Here is a 21248-nt window from a genome sequence, read left to right as displayed (position 1 = left end):
TATATATATATATCAGTTCAATCGCGCTGTATATCTGTATAAAAATCGCTATGATCCAATTTTCGAGTTTACGACTACCAAAGTTTAAATGTTATTAAACATAGCAGTTTTGTCACATTGTCAAAATTTATTACTAACAGTTCTTTTTTTCTTATTTTTTAAAAAACATTTATTTTCATATTTGGAAAACTAAGATACGTTGCATATATTTTTCTAACTGAAATAATATTTGGTATATTATTGTCAATAATATATATTACTAATGAAAGTGATTTGAAACATTTTAAAAGTTTTTAACCTGTTTTATTATATTTAGAAGATAGTTTTAATGCTATTTTTTTAAATGGTAAGTCATTTATTTAGAGTTTTATTTTGCAATTTTTTCAGATATAATTTTTTGTCATATATTTCTGTCAGATTTTAGTTTTCTTTACTTCTACGAACAAATGTTGAGTTCAGATTGTTAAGATTTATTCAATAACAGTTTTGCAATATTTTTTTTAAAGAATTTACTCTCATATTTGTGAAATTAAGATTCCTTGCAAATAGTTATTTCTAGCTGAAGTTATGTTTAGTATATTATTGTCAATAATATATAAAACTAATGAAAATGTACCGGAATTTTTAAAAGTTTAAAAAAAATATTATTTACAAATTAATTTTAATTGTTTTTTTCTCCTAATAATGCATAATTTATTTAGAGATTTCTAATTTTTAATTTCTTTTCATTTAGGAACAAATGTTGAGTTTACTCTGTCTCCATTCAATGACAAAAATAATGCCATGGATTATGAATCTGTCTCTGATGCAGTTGATTTTTTGGAAATGAAAATAAAAACACAGCAGCTTCATCTTACAGATTTAAATGGTCGGCTATTAATGACCACCATGAACGGTAATAAATGTTTTTATTTAAAATTAATAAAAAATATATATTGCACAGATAACAATTTTTATTACATTTCTCTAAAAACAAATTAAAAATAAATCTGAATGACACAATATAATAATATATACCTCAAACCTTATTTTAATGCTTTTGTGAAGTGAAATGTATTTTGACAATAGCTTCGATTTAAATCTTACATATTTAATTGGTTGGCTATTAATGACTACCACAAACAGTATTGTAGTAGTCAATAATAATTTTCAAATATTATTGAAAAATAATTTCTGACTGAATTTTGCTAGTGTATAGTGTTTTAGAAAAAGACGAATACCTCCCAGAGGATGGATACCCATGGCGAAAAATCATGATGGTTTGCTATTGATGGAGCTATATAAATGTGGTGGTTACCATCTTGAATTTCCATCAGAAACCATCATACAGCTTGATGGAACCATCAAATCTGCTCAGTATCCCAAGTTAGGAATTGGCACCTTTTCATGCTGGGCCAACATGAAAAGGTGCCAATCACAATATGATGGATTTTTGTAATGGAATAGAATTTGTTAGTCAAAGAATTTCTCACATTACATATTGGTTGTATGTAGTAAAATATCATTTTCCAGCATGAAACGATGGAAGTTTGTTGTTCTATCAAAATCCATTGCAATATGAGTGAAATTGTTGGATGTTGGTTACCATCAAATAGTGGTTACAATCAAAAAACCAACATAAACCATTAAAATATCTTGATGGTCTTATCAAGAACTCTGTCTTGGGTACACTGGCTAGTTGAAGATCTCATTTAATAAAAATGCAATTGCTGATGGTCCGTAGTGGACTTTGAGAAAGCTTGTTGATATGTATTTGGCCTGTACTAGGTTGTAGTGCAATTGGAAGGAACAAAATATTTACAGTAGTTGAATTTAAAGTAATTTGTAAGCAAGGCTTAATGACATATACGAATTCAACTTACTTATTCGAATTCAACAATAATATGAAGATTCACACACACTCTTCTTAGAGTTCTTCTGTAAGTTCATTATATTACGACAAGTGATCACAAAATTTTCTTGAGATAAAACTTATCTAATCCTATTATCGAATTCTTTGCTAATGCTTACTTTTTTTATATTAAAAATTAATGTTTAAAACTAAAGGAATCAAAATGAAAAAAAAAACATTTGACATTATTGTTACAAATTCAAAATAATGCAGGTGTTTAAAACCCTATGAACATTAATGATCCTATTTTCAGAACATGTTAATTTTCTAAAACATGAAGGGTGTCATCATTTTCTGCAACTATTTTGGAAAAATATGACGTTCGGTTATACTATAATATTAATATTAAAATCTTGATACCGATATGATGTCAAACAATTGTGGTTTTTAAAACACTTTTTTGTTGGTTTTTAATAATAGAAAAACTTGCCACTTTTTACAGAAAAAGAGTTTGCTTTTTTTTCCCTCCAAAATTTTGAATACGTCCTGCCAAGAAATGGGTAAAAACGGATAAACAGTGCAAACGAATGGCATAATGTAATTATTTATATGGAAAGGAAATGTAAAATGTAGCAATTTAATTGATCGACTACTAATGGTCCTCAGGGACAGTAACAAATTATTGTTACCAAAAATAAATAAATGCATACATACATAAAAAAAAATAAAAAAAAGAGAAGCAAATTGTCTTTTTGCAAATGGAGAAAGAATAGTAAGTAATTCATGTTGTTTTTTTTAATGAATGTATCGTGAAAACAATGTTAAATGGCAAAATGGAATATCATACAAAACGCAATTTAAATTTTTTTTGGAAAATAAATGTAAAAAACAACAGTTTGGGACAATTAGTTCGCTATTAATGATCCCCACGGACTGTATTAGTTTTTTTTAAATATAAAATAGAAAATGCAAATAACAGTTTTAAAAAACCACTTGACTTAAATTTTTTTGAATGTAAGTTGCCAGAAACGATAAGTGCCTATTACAAAAAAGATTGTTTTATTTGAAAACTAAATATAAAAAGCACCAATGTCGACATGTATAATTAAATTGAAGTAATTACTATCCCATTTAAGAAATTAAAATCTGATAGACAATTTAACTTTCGACAAATATTAAATTTTCACTTTATTTTAAAACTAACACTCACGGCAAATTTAGAATTTAACATAACGATTATAATCAATAATATGTCTTTGTCGTAATAATATATTATTTCCTTAACAAATTGACAAAAAAAACAACAACAACAACAACTATACTTCTCTTACTATTCCTTATAATAGGACGCTGCCATCTAATGTAAGCATTTTCTCTATGCAAACTCTGTAAGAGAGGTACTTTTTTATAGTGTTAACGTTTTTTTCTTAACAATATCAACATTTTGCATAATATTAGACATGTTGCATTGAGTAAAACATTTTCAAATCTGGAGTGCGTTAAATTATAATATCATAACTGCCAACTTGTACGGCAGTTGAGAAATAATTTTTATGGTGGTAGCAACATTAGCATTTTGGTGTAATAAATTTTGAAGTTTAAAGTTTCAAAAATATTTTTTAACTACCCTGATTAATCAAAAATTTAAAAAAAATATGTAGATAAGACCTACTTTTTTTTGGCTAATTCTAACTTTTACCCTGTTAAAAGAAAGATAGTTTACAAGATAGTTAGCAAAAAAGTATTTCTATATTTTTGTCCAATCCCTGTATTTATTGCGCAAAATAATTTCTTTTGTTTATAAACATTAATTGAGACAGCTCTTATTTGTATAATTGTATATATTTATGGCAGGTTTTAAAATTATTTTGTATACAATTTCCGTTACACTAAACATAGAATTGACGCTCAATAACACGAATAAATAAAATGTTTGACGCAGTTAATAAATTATTCACAAAAATATTTAATTTTAATATTTAGATGAAAGGAACATAATGCCAGCCATGTCTGGACAATATCCCATTTTTATTATAATAATATACAAATAATAATCATTGCATTAGATAAATAATATGTATGAAACTTCCATAAACGTTAATTTGTAGACAGCGCTAACTGGCAGAATTTAATGTCTTTAATGGCGCTTTTCAATGTTGAATAGGCACAATTAAATTGCTGACAATTAGAAATAGATCTGTAATAACGGGACAGCGATTCGCTTCACGCAAATATCTCGCATCAGCTTTCAGAGCTTTCAGCAATTCATTCATTATAATGCCACTTTCTTTGTATTCTAATTAAGGAGAAGTGAGAAAATAAACTTTTATGTCTTTTTATTGGTTTTTATATTCTGATAATAGTTTCATTATTGTATGTTTGTATTCATATTCAGGAGTGAAAACCATATTATTGATTCTCCATATCAAAACTCAAATAGCTGTCAAGCTTTGTTTAAAAATAATGAAGCTGTTATCATAATTAAAGTAACAATTCACACAATCATTAATTGCCCTACTTTTAAGATGATAAAAAGGCTCATTTATTTAGTTTTTAATGTTTATACAAAGATGCCAACTGCTCCGGACAAGACAAAATAATTAAAAAAACGGTAAAGAACTACAAAGTAAATTTTGCAAATATTTGACTATTTTTGCTTGCTTTTTAAAAGGTATGGCTTGATTTAAGTATTGAAAAGTGGTGAATTATATAAGCCTGCAAATTATTTAGAAATAGTGGTGGATGAAAATCTACTGAATTGAATTTATTACATCAAGAATCACAATTGACAAACTACCTCTGTAAAATATATATTTGCTGTCCGGAGCAACTTGGCATCTCTGGTTTGTATTGTATTCCTTTAGAGAATAAATTTAAGGGATTTATTAGCAATTACTAAATGAGTTATAAAATCGATCAATAATGGCAAAAAACTTTAAAGTTTCTCTCCAGGAAAAGAATAATAAAATGAAGCTATACGATGAATAAATGCTATATGACAAACAAATCGAAGATTACAAATCAATAAGAAAAATAAATAAAAAAAAGAAAAGTTAGCAGAATTTCTGCCACATTATTCATAGCTAAGTATGTTGTTTCAGAAATAGATTAACCTACTTTTGTTAATGAATTAAGTGTAGTTACAAGGTTAGATTCGTTAACTAATCCAATAAAAAATTCCAAAAATTCATCCTGAGTCAAATTCAGTTCTTTCCTGAATCAATTTTTATTAATAATTGGATCATTTATTTTTATTAATTCCTGGAATTTTGAACTTAGACCCAGTTTTTGATTTGGCTGTTTCATCCAAGTTAAAATTTTAAATTAATTGGTCCCGAATGGGTTTATTTTGCAAAATCAAAACTAAGAATAAAAACAATAAGTTAGTTTATTGAGAAAAGAGCATGTCTAAAATCTGCTCCCTTATCTGGAAAGCAATTATAGCTACTTTTTTGGATAATTGAAACATACATCACGACCAAAACCTTTTTTTTACAGTAATGACACATATATCTGGCTCTTATTTTACCTCGCTAAAAGAAAATAGCACTGAATAATTCATAATGAATAATAGAAAGAGATTTTTTTACGCTCCTTCTGAAAAACGAATAGAAATGAATTTGTTTATAACTTTATTTTCTCTTTTCTGTCTCCTTCCCCCCCCTGGAACTAATTAGGATTTACCAAAAAAAAATAATGATTTTCAAATTCAAAACAAATTAATATGATTTGTTGGGAGATTCTAAGCAAACCAGTCTTAATTTTCACAAAGTTTCAAACTAGTTGGAAAGATCGTCAACAGAAGGAGCTGGCTGCTTCAAAGAAAATGTATTAAATAAAGTTTTAGAAATAGCCATCATTTTCAAAAGAAAGTAGTAAAGCTTTTGACCTGTTCATTCAATTCGTATAATCTGGCATGCATCAGCAAGCTAAGTTTCATAACAAGCAAGACACAGAAAGCTGTGCACTTTTTATTCCTTTTTTTATTCTTTAACCCATTAATGCTAAACAACAAAAAAAGGGTCAAAGTATGGAAAAAACCTACATAAGAAAATTTGTAGAGCATAATTATGTATATGAAGAGGATATTTCTTTTTGTTGCCCACCACTTTAGCTTTGAAAATGCAGTATGCTTTGATTTTAAATCCAGAGTTAAATATTCGCATTATTATATAGTATGGCGTATTATTATATAGTATGGTATAATATATAGTTATCTATCATATTTTTAAAAATAAAACCTAGTAAAAACACTTGAAAATCCTTAAAGTAGCAATATTTAATAAAAAAATTTCACTCAATTAAAGCATTTTTCTTCTTCTTCTCAGAAACTACAGCCAGTTACCGGCCAAGGCTATCTCGGTCAGTTTATCCCATATAGATACTGTATTTTTTCATCTATTAACTCCCAAGAATCCTTTAATCTCTACTCTTTCTCTAGCTTTCTCTAGTCTACTCTTTCTCTAGTCTCTAATCTCCAGTCCTTCTCTACTCTATCTAACCATCTTATTGCTTAAAGCATCAAGAAAAAATAAAATATACATCTTTTTATTTTTTTCCAGAGTACTATTTATAACATCAATATAGCCTAGCCAATCAATGTAGCCAACATCACTAAATAGGAAAATAACCGAACCAAAAACAACCTTTTATGTAGATTAGAAAACTGATAATAATTTGTGCTCTGTTTATTTCTTCAAAACAAGTTAGAATTGTTTGCAAAACTATTAGATTCAGATTGCGTTTTCACCCGTGATTAATACTTGTCAATTCTGTATTTTGCACCGAAACGGCCGGTGGTTGCTACTTCTGTTTAGTTATTAAATATTAAACAATGCTTAAAGTTTCATTGAATAAATTCTGAAATTGTTTCAAATTCAACATAACACGTAATGTTTTTCTCTGTTTTATTAAATGTGCCCTGACAATTTTTTAGACGTTAAAAGCAAAAGCAGCACGCAACTCTTTTCGTGAACGCAGAATTGAAAATTGAAGATAAACAAAGCAATTCTTTTTTATGACTGATTATTTTAACATAAAATTTCTTTTTTTCACGTCGTTTTTCCTTCGAAAAAAATTGGAAAAATTATAAATTAAACAAAGTAAAAAATATAATTAAGTATATAATGCGACAAAGTTAAAATATTGTTAATGTGTTCAATAATCATCACTCATGACACATCAAAATCCAACGTGCCCATTATTTTTCTTAATCATATGAAAGCTTAATTAATTCTTTATATTTATCTCGGAAAGGCAAGCGCTTCGAGTACAGTGCACAAAATAAAAAACGGACTACCCTAATTAACTTTTGATCTAACGATCGGATCTTCATGTTCTAGGGGTCAATCATGATGATTTGGGGGGGGATTCAAATATGCGTATTAATTAGTGCAGATGATATTTTAAGTTATGAAATCAGACACAAAAGCGTACTTTCTGTGAATATACATAAATTTTTTCGACGGATTCGAATTTTGGACACCCAAAATATAGGGGGTAGCCGCAATCTTGGAAATATGTTCCCAATAGTTTGGTCAGGAGAGCTCTTCAAAGATTGAGTCACTTAATGTTAACTTATTTTTTGCGTATGCACACAATTATAGGTGCGTCTATTACAATACAATATTATTACAACTTTTTGCATATTTCGTCATATCTATAGAGAATAAAAAAATTTTTATCCAGATTTTTCTTTACACAATTATAAATTTTGTTCAACCAATGATAATTCAATACAAATTATAACTTTAAGAAAAATGCTGTCATTTTTTATTATTTTATTTAATAATTGCTGAAAAAATTTGGATATTAAGGTTTACCATTACCATACCACACCATTAAGGTTAAACTATTTTAAAGAATGTAAATTTACATAGCAAAATGAAAAATTTGAGTGAAATCGGTCTAATAGTTTCTAAGAAACCATATTTTGAAAAAGTTCCTTTTTTTAAAATTCAATTTCTCGGGAACTATTCGACCGATTTTGCTCAAATTTTGAATTTTGCCATTTAAAATTGTATTCTTTAAAATGATGTAATGTTGTAAACAGTTGTATACCTTACAATTCAAAACTTCTTCGATTATTCTTAAATAAAATTACAAAAAATCATAAATTCCTACTAGAATTTACTCCTTTCGTGGAATTATCGGTGGCAAAACTAATTTTATAATTGTGTGCAAATTTTTTTTATATTCGCTTTAATATTTATTAAGATTTGGTGACGTACACAAAAAGTGAAATTAACATTTAAATTGTCCAATTGTTGGACCACTCTCCTGACTAAACTATTGGGAACAAATTTCCCAGATTGCCGCTATCCCTATGATTTTGGGAATCAGAAATCTGAATCTGTCGAAAAAAAAGTTATGCTTATTCAGAGAAATTACATTTTTGTGTCTGATTTCGTAATTTAAAGTATTGTCGGCACTAATTAGCTAGCATGTTTGAGATTACCTCCTTGAACCATTAAGCTTGAGTCCTCGAACGTGAAGATCCGATCATTAGATCAAAAGTTATTCAGGGAGGTTCTTTTTCTTTTAACTTCCTCATTTTTTGAACAATACACACCAGCGTTAGTGTTTTATATAACGAAGATCAATACAATACCTTTGCTACCACTTGAAAAATATTCTTTCTAATTACGGAATCAATATAATATAGTTAATTAGTATTAATTATAATTAACAACTATAATTACTTATAATTATTTATATTATAATATTAATATAATTATTAGTTTGACAGGTTGGAATCACTAGTGAGAAAGGTGGTATATATATATATATNTATATATATATATATATATATATATATATATATATATATATATATATATATATATATATATATATATATATATATATATATATATATATATATATATATATATATATATATATATATATATATATATATATATATATATATATATATATATATATATATATATATATATATATATATATATATATATATATATATATATATATATATATATATATATATATATATATATATATATATATATATATATATATATATATATATATATATATATATATATATATATATATATATATATATATATATATATATATATATATATATATATATATATATATATATATATATATATATATATATATATATATATATATATATATATATATATATATATATATATATATATATATATATATATATATATATATATATATATATATATATATATATATATATATATATATATATATATATATATATATATATATATATATATATATATATATATATATATATATATATATATATATATATATATATATATATATATATATATATATATATATATATATATATATATATATATATATATATATATATATATATATATATATATATATATATATATATATATATATATATATATATATATATATATATATATATATATATATATATATATATATATATATATATATATATATATATATATATATATATATATATATATATATATATATATATATATATATATATATATATATATATATATATATATATATATATATATATATATATATATATATATATATATATATATATATATATATATATATATATATATATATATATATATATATATATATATATATATATATATATATATATATATATATATATATATATATATATATATATATATATATATATATATATATATATATATATATATATATATATATATATATATATATATATATATATATATATATATATATATATATATATATATATATATATATATATATATATATATATATATATATATATATATATATATATATATATATATATATATATATATATATATATATATATATATATATATATATATATAACCGTATATATATATATATATATATATATATATATATATAAATTTTTTTCCTTTAGTTTAAATAACACAAAACATATCCTATCGTCTTTAGATGGTTACTAAAGATTAAAATGTATAAATTTTAACATTTCGATAGAAAACATATGATGCCAGAGAAGGGGCTTCAAATGCAAAAGTGTTATATTACTTTCAAATGTCACTGTAAAATTAATCTTTCCTGTAGATTTGTTTTGTGACATTTTAAAAATGAATTATATTTTTCATTCTAATATTTTTCTATTCTTTTCAGATAACTCATTCAATTTTTCTCATGTCATACTCATTGTATTATGCATCACACTTGTCATGATAGTGGTTCTTATTTTTATACTGGTATACATTTCCAGACGTTTGTCTAGAGTGTCAAAAGCGTCTTCTGCGCCTCGAAATCAAGTGAGTAATATTGATTTGTTAAATAAATTATTGTATATAATATTCATGATTTATATTTAATTCCCTTTCATAATATGAGATCCAAATTTAATGTATAGATAATATTCCCATACATTCAACTTAACTTAAATCTATTTTATCTATTTGAGTAAGTCTCATTTTTTATCTCCATAAGGATTTGAAAATCATTCTTAGTAACTAAATGTTCCATCTTCATTTTGGAAATTATTTTTCAAAATATATGCTTTTTGCATAGCATATTGTGAGGGCTAGGGAATTAAAAACTAGAACTCAAAAAGATGAAAATTTTTCAAACTGTGTTTCATTTTCAACTGATAAAACTGAGGAGCAATTTTTTTTATTGTTTTCTGTTGCATGAATTATTTAGACTGATAAGATGATGGGATCTTTTAAGGTGATCTAAAATATTTTACACCATTTAACAATTAAACTGCTCTATTCAATTTTTAAGTGCAGTAAAATTAAAATAAAGTATGACGTTAAAATTATTTTGTTACAACAAGCATAATTTATGTCTAAATTTTGCTTGGCTGTTTTTTTTTAAACGAAAGACCAATTTAGTTTATTAGGTATTTTATAATAACAGCGTCCCAGAGCGTCACCCTTTCGAGTGCAAAGGGTAAATATTTTTATGCTGTTTCCATTGAAAAAAATCTTTATTACAAAAGTTATCTGCATTATTGTCAAAGAGAATATAATATGGTCCAGAAAAAAGCAAGAAATGGAAAATTAACGAAAATCTAAATGGTAGACAAACGTAAGAAGAAGAAATGAATCAAGAAAAGAAATGAAAAAGAAAAGAAATGAATGATTGAAAGGAGAATTAAATGAAATATGTTATATTTATATTTGCATGACACATGTATATAAATTACTTCCTAAGATGTCATTATAGGCCTTACATATTGCCTAGCTTTGAAATTCCTTTAATTTAAATTTTTAATCGTTCTTAATCCAATTATAATTAAATTAAATCAATTATTTAATTTTTATCACTTTTTATCGAAAAGAATATAAATAATTCATTCTTTTCTTAAGAATCAAAACTTTTTTAATGAATACAAGTATGTAACTCATTAATTCACTGTCGCGACTAAATCGAATATCAAAATAAATGCTTAACTTTATTTTTCTTTAAGCTGCTTTATTTCTCTGATCACAAAAAAAAAAAAAAAATTTTTTTTTGGTTACAGGTTAATATTAAACTCTCACGGTCTTTTTGGCGTTAAAGCTGTGAGCAGATTATTTAAAATTTAATATTATAACTCGGTGTTGGCTCTGTTTTTGGCTATATTATCGATCGATAACTCGCCAACTTTGGATCATTTCCCACGCTCCTAAGTGTCCGTTTGCAACTATTCTTTCACATTTAAACAGACTTAAAGAAGACTGTTTTAGGCTTAAAGAACAAAAAAGTTATGTCCGTTATCGAAAATTCGAGAAATCTTCAATTGTTTCACTTTGTTGAAATCTTGGACAAAAATTCAATTTTGATATTGCTAAAATTATTTTCACCTCAGTTACATCAGCTCATCTTGATGCTCTGGAATGAAACCCTTGTTTTATGCATAAAAATGCTAATTAACGACATTAAATACTCTACCTCTTCATAACGTGTGGAAATGCATTTTACCCTGATTTGTGTCGGCCACTGAGATCGGTTGATTGAGATCAGCCACTGTGATTTTTCTTGTTCTGGTTTTCATCTTTTTACTCTCGCGGCTCCTGTAGTTTTTCTTGTTTTATTTCTCACCTTTATTTTTTTTGTTGACAAATGTACGTTTTTTTATTTCAAATTATTTTTTCACTCCTGGCAAGTCTAGAAAATGGGCGCCTATTTTTGAGGTGCTTGAAACATGTCGACTGTTATTTCTTATTTACTTTTTCTTTAACCACTTGGGGACGGGTGATTCATAAAAGCATTCGTACAAAATCAGAATCAGGGAGTAAAAAAATAAAAAATGGCAACTTAAATGTAGGCGTTGCTAATTTGACAGACTTACTTTGCCTTTACTTTAATTACTCATAGTTTAATCATAGATATAATCAATGTTAGTTACAATCAATCAAAGCATGGGTGAAAGCCCTTATATAGCAAGACGGAAAAGAGTAAAACCTTCACCACTTTAAAGTACTTTGTTATGTTATTCCTTTTAAAAAGCAAGCAAAAATAGTCACATCTTTGCAAAATTTACTTTGTAGTTAGTTACCGTTTTTTTTAATTATATTGGTGTGTCCGGAGCAGATGGCATCTCTGTAATCCTTCTGCTACTAAGACACAATGTATAAAGAATTTAAACCACAACTACAAATGCCTCCATACTTCCCGTTGTAAAAACTGCATATTCTGTAAAACCATGTATAGTTAGCTCTAATTGCATAATTTTGCAAACAAGTGTCAAAAAATAAGTGGTCTGATAAAAATTAAAGCATGAGGCAGTGGAGTATTTAAGTTTGTAAACTGATTTACCCTAAAAAATAAATATTATATATTTTTAAATTTACTTTAATTAAATTATAATTCGAAAAGATAGTCACAAAAGATTTATTCCACTTCAAAGTGATATTTTATTTGTTTAAATAATGATATAAAATAGGATCATCAGAATTGAAATCTTTCACCTTTGATTAAACTGTATTTTTTTCCAGTTTCTTAGTTCATTTAGAATTCAAAATCTAGACGTCATATTACCATTTCAGGGTTGTTATTCAATCTCTTTTCTCCGAACCGAACAACAAAAAGATCCTTTTATTTCATTTTTAAAAGATTTTCGATAAAATTTCGATTTTCTCCGAATTTGACTCAATTTTAAACTATGGAATTCGTAAGTATATTTTAGTAAGATAATATCTCGAATAGATCTTCACAAATTTTTCATCCTGTTTCAAAGTGTCAATTTTAATCTTTCTTAAAATAATGATATAAAGTGGAAGCGATAGAATTTAAATCCCTTCCCTTTCATTCGAATTTTAACTGATTTCTTCTTTCGTTTCCCAGTTTCCCCAATATACCAAATCCAGATGATTATAGGTTTCTAAAAATAGGCTCCATGTTCGAGTCTCAAGGCTACCTAAAAGCGTAGAACTCTCTTCATTATGGTAGAGTTTTATTCAAATCCAATAGAGGATTTTAGAGTCCTATAAATGAATAAAACATTGAGCATTAAAGTGCATCTTTAGACACGAGTATTGCATTGCTAAATAATAAAATGAAGTTTAACAGAAGTATTCTTGTTCTGTTTTAAATTTATAATCTGGGTAAAATATACTGTTTATAAATAATATTGTTTAAACTGAGCAAATAAGTAACTTACTCGAAAGGGTCGAATTCTTATTTTTGAAAAATTAAAATCAAAAATTTGAAATATTTCGCTAGATGAAATAATAAATATTTCACCCTCATATGTGAATTGACGAAAATAAAAAAAGTGATTTTTATAAAAAACATTATATTTAAAAAAAAAAAAAAAAAAACTAAATAGAATTTTTTTTTACTGCATGAGACTTTTTAATGAATCTTGTATATTATAGCGCGACTGAATTCAAATCTGCTATGGGTTTCTCTTTACAAGCGACAGTTTTTTTTAAATGAAATTATCCGTTATTTTCTTGTCGAAAGGTAAAAGTTTAAAAACTTTATATACAAAAGAGGGTCACATAAATGTTTGAAAAAATTTTAGGGTTGTTGGGGTATAAAGTCATAGGAACCCATATCCGGAAATGTTGTCATACGCTACTAGAGGCGCTTCCCCATTATGAGCTGTTTTTTCTTGACTTCTGAACTGGTTACAATAGGGGAAGCGCCCCTAGTCACGTACGACGACATGGGTTCCTATGCAATTTTGATCCTGACGATGCACCCTAGCTCTCAGAAATTTGTCGCAACATTTACTCAACCCCCTGTTATTTATAACGTTCTTAAACTTATTCTTAAACGTTCTTAAACGTTTGAACAGGTCATAGTAAGGAAGCGCCCTAGTTGAGTACGATATTTCCAAGCATGGGTTCCTATGGATTTTTAATCCTGATATGTCCAAACCATCCCAAAAACCTGTCGCAACGCTTACAAAACCTCTTGTTATTTATAACGCTTTTAAACTTGTACATTTCAGCCAACAATAAACTGAAACTGTTATTTTAAAATCTGAAAAAAAAAAAATTCTGCAGGCTTTAGAAGCAAAACTAGTTTCAGATTAACACTCGAACAAAGCCAAATCAAGTATTTGTATAAATGTAACAAAAAGTTTGTTCCCCCAGTGTTATTGATAATATAATTATTCTGAATTTTTATTATTAATTAGAAGATGAATTATGATTGCAATTATTTAGGTTATTAGGTTAAAAGTATTTTTGAAAATTGTATTGAATATTGAATAGAGTTGCTTTAACTAATATTACTTTCTTAGTTATTAATGTAATGTACAGTATAATGTACAGATTTTGTTGTTATTGGTATGTTAAACTCATAACGCATTTTCATTACGATTATTTCTGAAAATAACATGTGCCTTTCTAGATATTCTTTATTAATTAGTTTAAGCATTTTAGTGTAAAAGAATGTTATTATCTTAATCAAATTAAAATGTAAACTATTTTTAAAAGGTCTATAATTTATAATTAAACTATTTTTCAAAGGAATATTAGTCCTAATATAGGTTATTATTAACTGAGAAGATTTTTGAAATAATTATTTCTTAAAATCGTATATTCCTTCACATTAAATCATTATGATTTAGTCTGGATTTTGTTTTGCATGAAATAATGCTGCTATCTTAAAATAAATAAATAAAATAAAATTGAAATCTTAATCAATCTTCTAATGCCTATTCTATTATTTTCAATATTTCATAGTTGGATATTGGATCATTTTAACTAATATCATTTTCTTAATTAATATTTTTTAATATGTAGGGGAGAGTGGGGTCAATTGTAACATTTTTTGCTTAACTATTTTTAAAAAACAAAAAATCCAATATATTATTAGTATTAATTGACAGACGAGTAAAGTAGACTATCCTCTACTAGAAAAAAAAATAAATACCTTATTTTAAATGTTATTATAGTAATCATTAACAATTTTTGACAGTCGTGCACTTGTTACAATTGTCCTCACTTACGGGATCAATTACAACAGTTCATAATTTCAACTAAAACATAGTTAATTATACATATTATCATAGTTGTGATATATTTTTATATTGATCAAAATAGTAGTGTTATTTTAGGAGTAAAAATAATAATGAGCAGAGACCTAAAGGGTTAAACGTTTAACTTTAAGGTGTTAAAAATTTTAATTTATGCTGTGAAAGGTGTCAAATAAAATAACGCACATGCAACATAATATAAATGATATAGGAAACTATTGGTGGTTCTTAAAGAGTTAAGTAATGGTTTGTAAACATAAGATTATTTATTTTCATCTGTTACAATCGTCCCTTTACTTATTGTTACAATCGTCCCCAAGACGCCATTTCAGCTTCATTTGTTAAAAACAATGCTAGTTAATTAACAAAACTAATATTTTTTCTCTTAAATGTTAATTAAGGTGTCCACTTACATATTCGGTTAATAATTTTTATTTGTTTAAACAAAATTACTTTGCTACAATATAATATTCTAATACCAAAAAAAGTATTTACGTAGCGTGAAAATATCTTGTGTGATGCAACTCTTTCAAAAGTACATAAAAATGGTTGCCAGCAGGGGTGTACATGTAGATTTATTAAATACACCTTGTGCGCCACCTAGGAACCAAATCTAGAACCCGACACTCGAAATTTTTGCTCTGTTACAATCGTACCCTGTTACAATTGACCCTTCTCTCCCCTACTATTTAAAAATAGTATAATAATATTATAGTTATTTATATATTAAATTGCGAACATTTCGTTAATGATTATTGCTTGAAAACCACGTATGATTTTCTATTAGTTCATTATAAATTACTCAAAACTTTTTTGCCTAAAACAATGCTATTATCTTATAGAAAAAAAATCAAATGTCAAATGAAAAAAAAAACAAATTAAAATTTAAACTATAGAAGTAATTACCTATTCTATTGAGGGAAATAAAATATATTCTCTTTATCATTCTTCAGTTGAATATTAATTAGGGTAACATTAAAGTTATTTTCCTAATTATTATTTTTACTGTTTATTGTATTGTTACTAATTTTTTAAATTGAGAATTTATTTTCACAATGCTTATTTCTTAAAAGCACATATACTTATCCATTCATAAAATATTTATGCATTCATTATGAATTAGAAGAGACTTTTGAATATCAAATGATGTTATTACCTTAAAATATGGAAAGAAAACAAACTATACTTGAGATCATAGAAATATATATTTTTCTCTTCCAAAACACTGAACTTCTGAACTTCTATAAACTTTGAAAAGTGTAAGATGGAATTAGGATTCTTTGAAAACTTTTCTGATGAAAATATTTACTTATCGGTTACAATAGCTAACATAACAATCAAAATCGAACTTAATATTTGAGTTTATATCATGAACTTACAGAAAAGGTTATTAGAATCATAAAATTATATTACGCACTAGCAGATTGAAATAGTTTGTGCCATGCAAATAATTGATCTAAAATTTCAAAACTTTAAAGCGCAGAACTTGAAAACAAGAGACAAAACAATTTCTTCTGCCTCGATTAATATGTCGTATTAGGTGTTTGCATTTATGTGAGAATGGTAAAATGGTGCTTTGATTTTCTTATAACTTATTTCAATAGATCTTACATTGCAAATAAAATAGGTTTAAAAATAATTTTTTTTTACAGTGAAGTAAAACTAAATGGAATATATTTTTGAAATGTATTAAATATTTGGACACATGAGACCGCTTGCGGCCTTTTTCCCTTTCATCTTTAGCTTGAACTTCGTGGTGTTTCGTTGAGGTTGTGGAATACAAAGGAAGTAAAGGAGTATTCATTTGGATAGATGATCATTGAGTTCTGACTGTGTATATATGCAGTAGGGTGATAAGAGCATAATGTAAAAATATGAAGTATAATTTGAGCTAGGCTGGTCTGGTGAAAATGAGATTATGTATTTGTTATTGCTGTCGGGAATATGATGCATCACTGCAATAGTATGCTGCTATTGGTCTGATGTTCTCGTCTTCAGTCAAATTTTGATAAGATATTTCATTGAAATTTGCTGCTGGGAATGAATTTCCTATTTCATAAAATTTGATATTTACTTTAACTATATGTTTGCTTATTGCATCTATTTCAAGGTCATGATGTATTGTGTGATTTCTTACGAATTATCTGGCTTTTGTTATCTATCTTAGTATTTTATTCTGACTGACTATTTACTTACTAAGCTGAGCTTGTGTTATATTTCCCAAGACTAGTGAGGCATATGTAAGGATGAGGCAGACCATGAATAAATTCATACCTGCCAACATTCACTCTTTTCGAGAAATGATTTTCCAAGTGGGAGTAAAACAATTACCGAAAAATTATCTTCCTCAAAAATATATTTATATTTTAATCAGGTTGAAATTCGCTATCGTAAGGACTAATATGCTTTTATATATTTGTTGTAATTATTTATATGTAGTGGTGGTCAAACTGATTTAAAATTATTATTATAATTCAAAAAGTTTAGTGAAATAACATGAATTTCGCTAGCACTTTAAATATGAAAATAAAATCTTCCGGAAAATCCGGAAGAGTTGGCAGCTATGTAAATTGAGCAATTTTTTGAGTTTTAGTGCCATGCTTTATAGAGTAGTACTTGCCATTGATAGAGTAGTACTTGGAGTTTGCCGCATGTGGCTTGCAGTTAACTGGTTATAATTTTGATGTGATCCGGATGGTTATGTTTGTTTTGATGTTACTGGTTATGTTTTGAGGTTACAATTTGAATTTTCTATTTAGAATGAACCCAAGGCATACCTGCCAACTTTTAATCCTTTCCATTATAATTTTTCCCAGTGGTATTAAAATGGAATTAAAACTTCAATTTTAAGCAAACAAATACGTTGTATTTGAGAAAACTTAAGTTGACAACCATGATAGTAACGCATATTGATATATGTGCTTAATTTTTGTAAGAATAGTGGTGATCAAAATTATTTAAAAATTAAATTTATAAAAGAAGAAATAGTATATATTTACTACCACTTTAAATATGAAAATAAAATCTTCCGGAAAATACGGAAGAGTTGGCAGGTATGACCCAAGGTATTTGACATTATCAGCTATTCTTATTGTTTCATTGAATAAAACTAGCTTGTTTTGTGGTAATAAAGAAAAAGAGAACAATGGAAATAAAAATATGGCCACCGAAGCAGACGTCTTCAGGGGGTACCAGCTCCGGAAGCCCAAGAGCAAAACCTTTTCAATTAAGCATTATATTAATCTGCTACGCAATCTTTACCTTCCCTAACCTTTTTTCTTCCTACTACGCATTTTAACAGAGGGCGTTGCTTTCTTTTATTTCAAATGTTTCTTATACATTGAGTTAGTTTCATGAAATTGCTGTTTGACCAGTTTACTGTGAGGTTTTGTATTTTCTTTTTTGTATTATATTCTCATGATTTTGTTTGAAATTTCTCTTCTGATTTGATTTTATGTATTTCTTGTATTTTTCCTGAACTTTTGCAAAACCTTCGGCGTACTCAGGGAGAAAATTTTGACGTTTGTCTGGCTCTCTCAATAGAAAAGGTTTTGTTCCATGGCTACCGAAGCTGGTACCCCCTGAAGACGTTGGCTTCGGTGGTCATATTTTTATTTCCATTGTTTTCTTTATCTTTATTGCTTCAATTATTCTTTCTTTTGAAAATTCTGCTGCTTTGCGCGTTTCTTTCAAAGAAAGTTCTGTTTTTACAGAATTAAATATTTTGTATTCTTTTACTTATTTGTTTTGTGGTAGCAACTTTTTCTTCTTTTTATTTCGGATGATTACAAGTTATGATTTTTAGCCATTTACTTAAAATTTTTACACCATTACTTAAAATTGGCACCACATTTATACGTCTTATATCTTTTCCTGTAGTTTACTGAGGGCTATGTTTGGCTTTCTGAGTTTCCCTATTATTCCGGCATCATCAGCATAGAGAACAGTTATACCATTGAAGTCTTGTCTGTCTATTGAAAAATTATATGTGTAAAGAATATATAATATTGGCTCTAGAATACTTCCTTGGGGACTTTTGCTTTGATTCTTCTTGTAGATTTAATATTTTGAAGCTTGATTTGGAAGTTTCGGTTATTTAGATAATATTGAATGATCTTAATGATGCTAAATTTAAAGTTCAGTAGGATGAGTTTGCAGATGATACCAGGATGCCAGACTCTGCCAAAAGCTTCTGAGATATCAATCATAAAATTTTAAATAAAATCATGAATCTATATTTAGCTGAAGTTGCTCTAAAATAGGACACGAATAATTTTATTTTGCTTACCGTTGCATGTGATTTTTGAATCGATCTTAGATATTTTCGTGAAGCTGATTTCAAACCTGCAATTGTATTCGCTCTACAAGCATACTGTTTAAAATATATTCTAAATCTTTTGAATACCAGTATATTATTTTAAGGTGACAAGGAGCAATTGCTTTTTAGAAATTATCAACAGATTGGTTTAAGATTTTCGGTATAAGTTTATATTTTTAAAAACAACATATTTAGAAAATTTCGGAAATATATTTTAAAATTTAAAAAAAATTAAAGAAATTATTATTTCGCAGTATACTGATTTCTTATATCATTCCTCTAGTCTGAAATATTAAAATGACAAAATAATTTCAAAATAATATACATTAGGTAACATAAAAAAATTAATTAAATAAAAATTGTTGGGAGTACTTTTTTCCATTTTTTACTATGGAAACAAATAACAGTAAAAAAGCAGGCAAGAAAAAGCATTTTTGGAAAAAAATCATCAGATTGTAATGAAAGATCGCATAAAAAGATATATAAATATTATGCTAATTACTAAATTCAAAAAAAAAAACTTTTCCAACAAAGTATTAATAACATTCATAAGTAAGTAGTAAAAAATTTTCAGCTCAATTAAATAAAAATTTCGTTAGAACAGTTCGTAATTCATAAATTTGCCTAAGAGAACAATTTGAGAAAAAATGGCTTTTTTTCTATTTATTTACTGCAAATTCTAGTCTTGAATAAACATTTACCTTTTTTAAAACATAAATAACTATAAATATGATCTTATGAATTAGTTAAATAATCAGATGCTTTAAAATTTTAAAAAAATGAGCACAATTTTCGAAACAAGCAGAAACTTGCTTGGGTATACAACGAGCTGCAGACAAGAAAATGCAAAAAAANAAAAAAAAAAAAAAAAAAAAAAAAAAAAAAAAAAAAAAAAAAAAAAAATCACCATAACTTCGTTAATTCTGCTCCAATTCAAAAAGTTTTTGTTTTAAAATGTTTAGTTAAATGCCTAAAAATATAAATAGTAGCAAATCGATTTTTTAACGAATTTTCGTTCATTTGAAAGTCTCTTATCGCCTTAAAAATCACTTGAGTGCATATTAAATGCCTCTACTTCTCTACTACGTAGGGAGTCGTATAAAGAATGCGCTAATACATTTTAGTCCGTGGTGATGTGCGTTCAGGTCATATGCTTTCGGTCTTAAGTGTTATTTACAAAGGAGCAGAAAAGTGTATATGCATGTATGAAAACCTTTACACCCTTTATGAATTTGTATATTCAGACAAAAAGTATACTATAATAAAAATGATTTTTTTTTAAAAAATATTGCAACTTAGGTAAGATTAAGTACTTATATGAGTCCAATAAATAATTTATTCTCCCGTGTAATCTTCTACCTTATAGCTTTAATTTTATTTAGCTTTCAGAAGCATCACCTCATACATCAGAAGGCCTCCACACGGTTTCTTATAGGTAGTCTGCGCAGGCTATTTCAAAAGTGAACCAGTAGTGCGCATGAATCCAAATCCTTTTTTAAAAGTAATCGAGAGAAAGTTAGCATATATATTTGAGAATTGAATCCTAGGTGGTAAACAAGTAAATAAGACAAATATATATAATATATATATAAACAAAT

The 21248-nt window shown here is 26.3% G+C and overlaps 1 protein-coding gene across 1 annotated transcript in view; it reads left to right on the top strand.

Annotated features, from left to right (window-relative positions):
* The window catches only part of LOC107455913 (uncharacterized), a 75215-nt gene that overhangs the window by 37461 nt on the left and 16506 nt on the right, over positions 1–21248 (top strand). Inside the window, exons 3-4 of the mRNA XM_071188249.1 lie at positions 734–895; positions 10025–10167. Of these exons, the coding sequence (XP_071044350.1) occupies positions 734–895; positions 10025–10167 (305 nt within the window). The remainder of the gene's footprint in view (positions 1–733; positions 896–10024; positions 10168–21248) is intronic.

The sequence above is a fragment of the Parasteatoda tepidariorum genome, chromosome X2 (assembly GCF_043381705.1).
Source record: "Parasteatoda tepidariorum isolate YZ-2023 chromosome X2, CAS_Ptep_4.0, whole genome shotgun sequence".
In the NCBI taxonomy this organism is placed as follows: Eukaryota; Metazoa; Arthropoda; class Arachnida; order Araneae; family Theridiidae; genus Parasteatoda; species Parasteatoda tepidariorum.
Note: the sequence above shows the minus strand (reverse complement) of the source record. Positions and strands in the feature narration are given on the sequence as shown.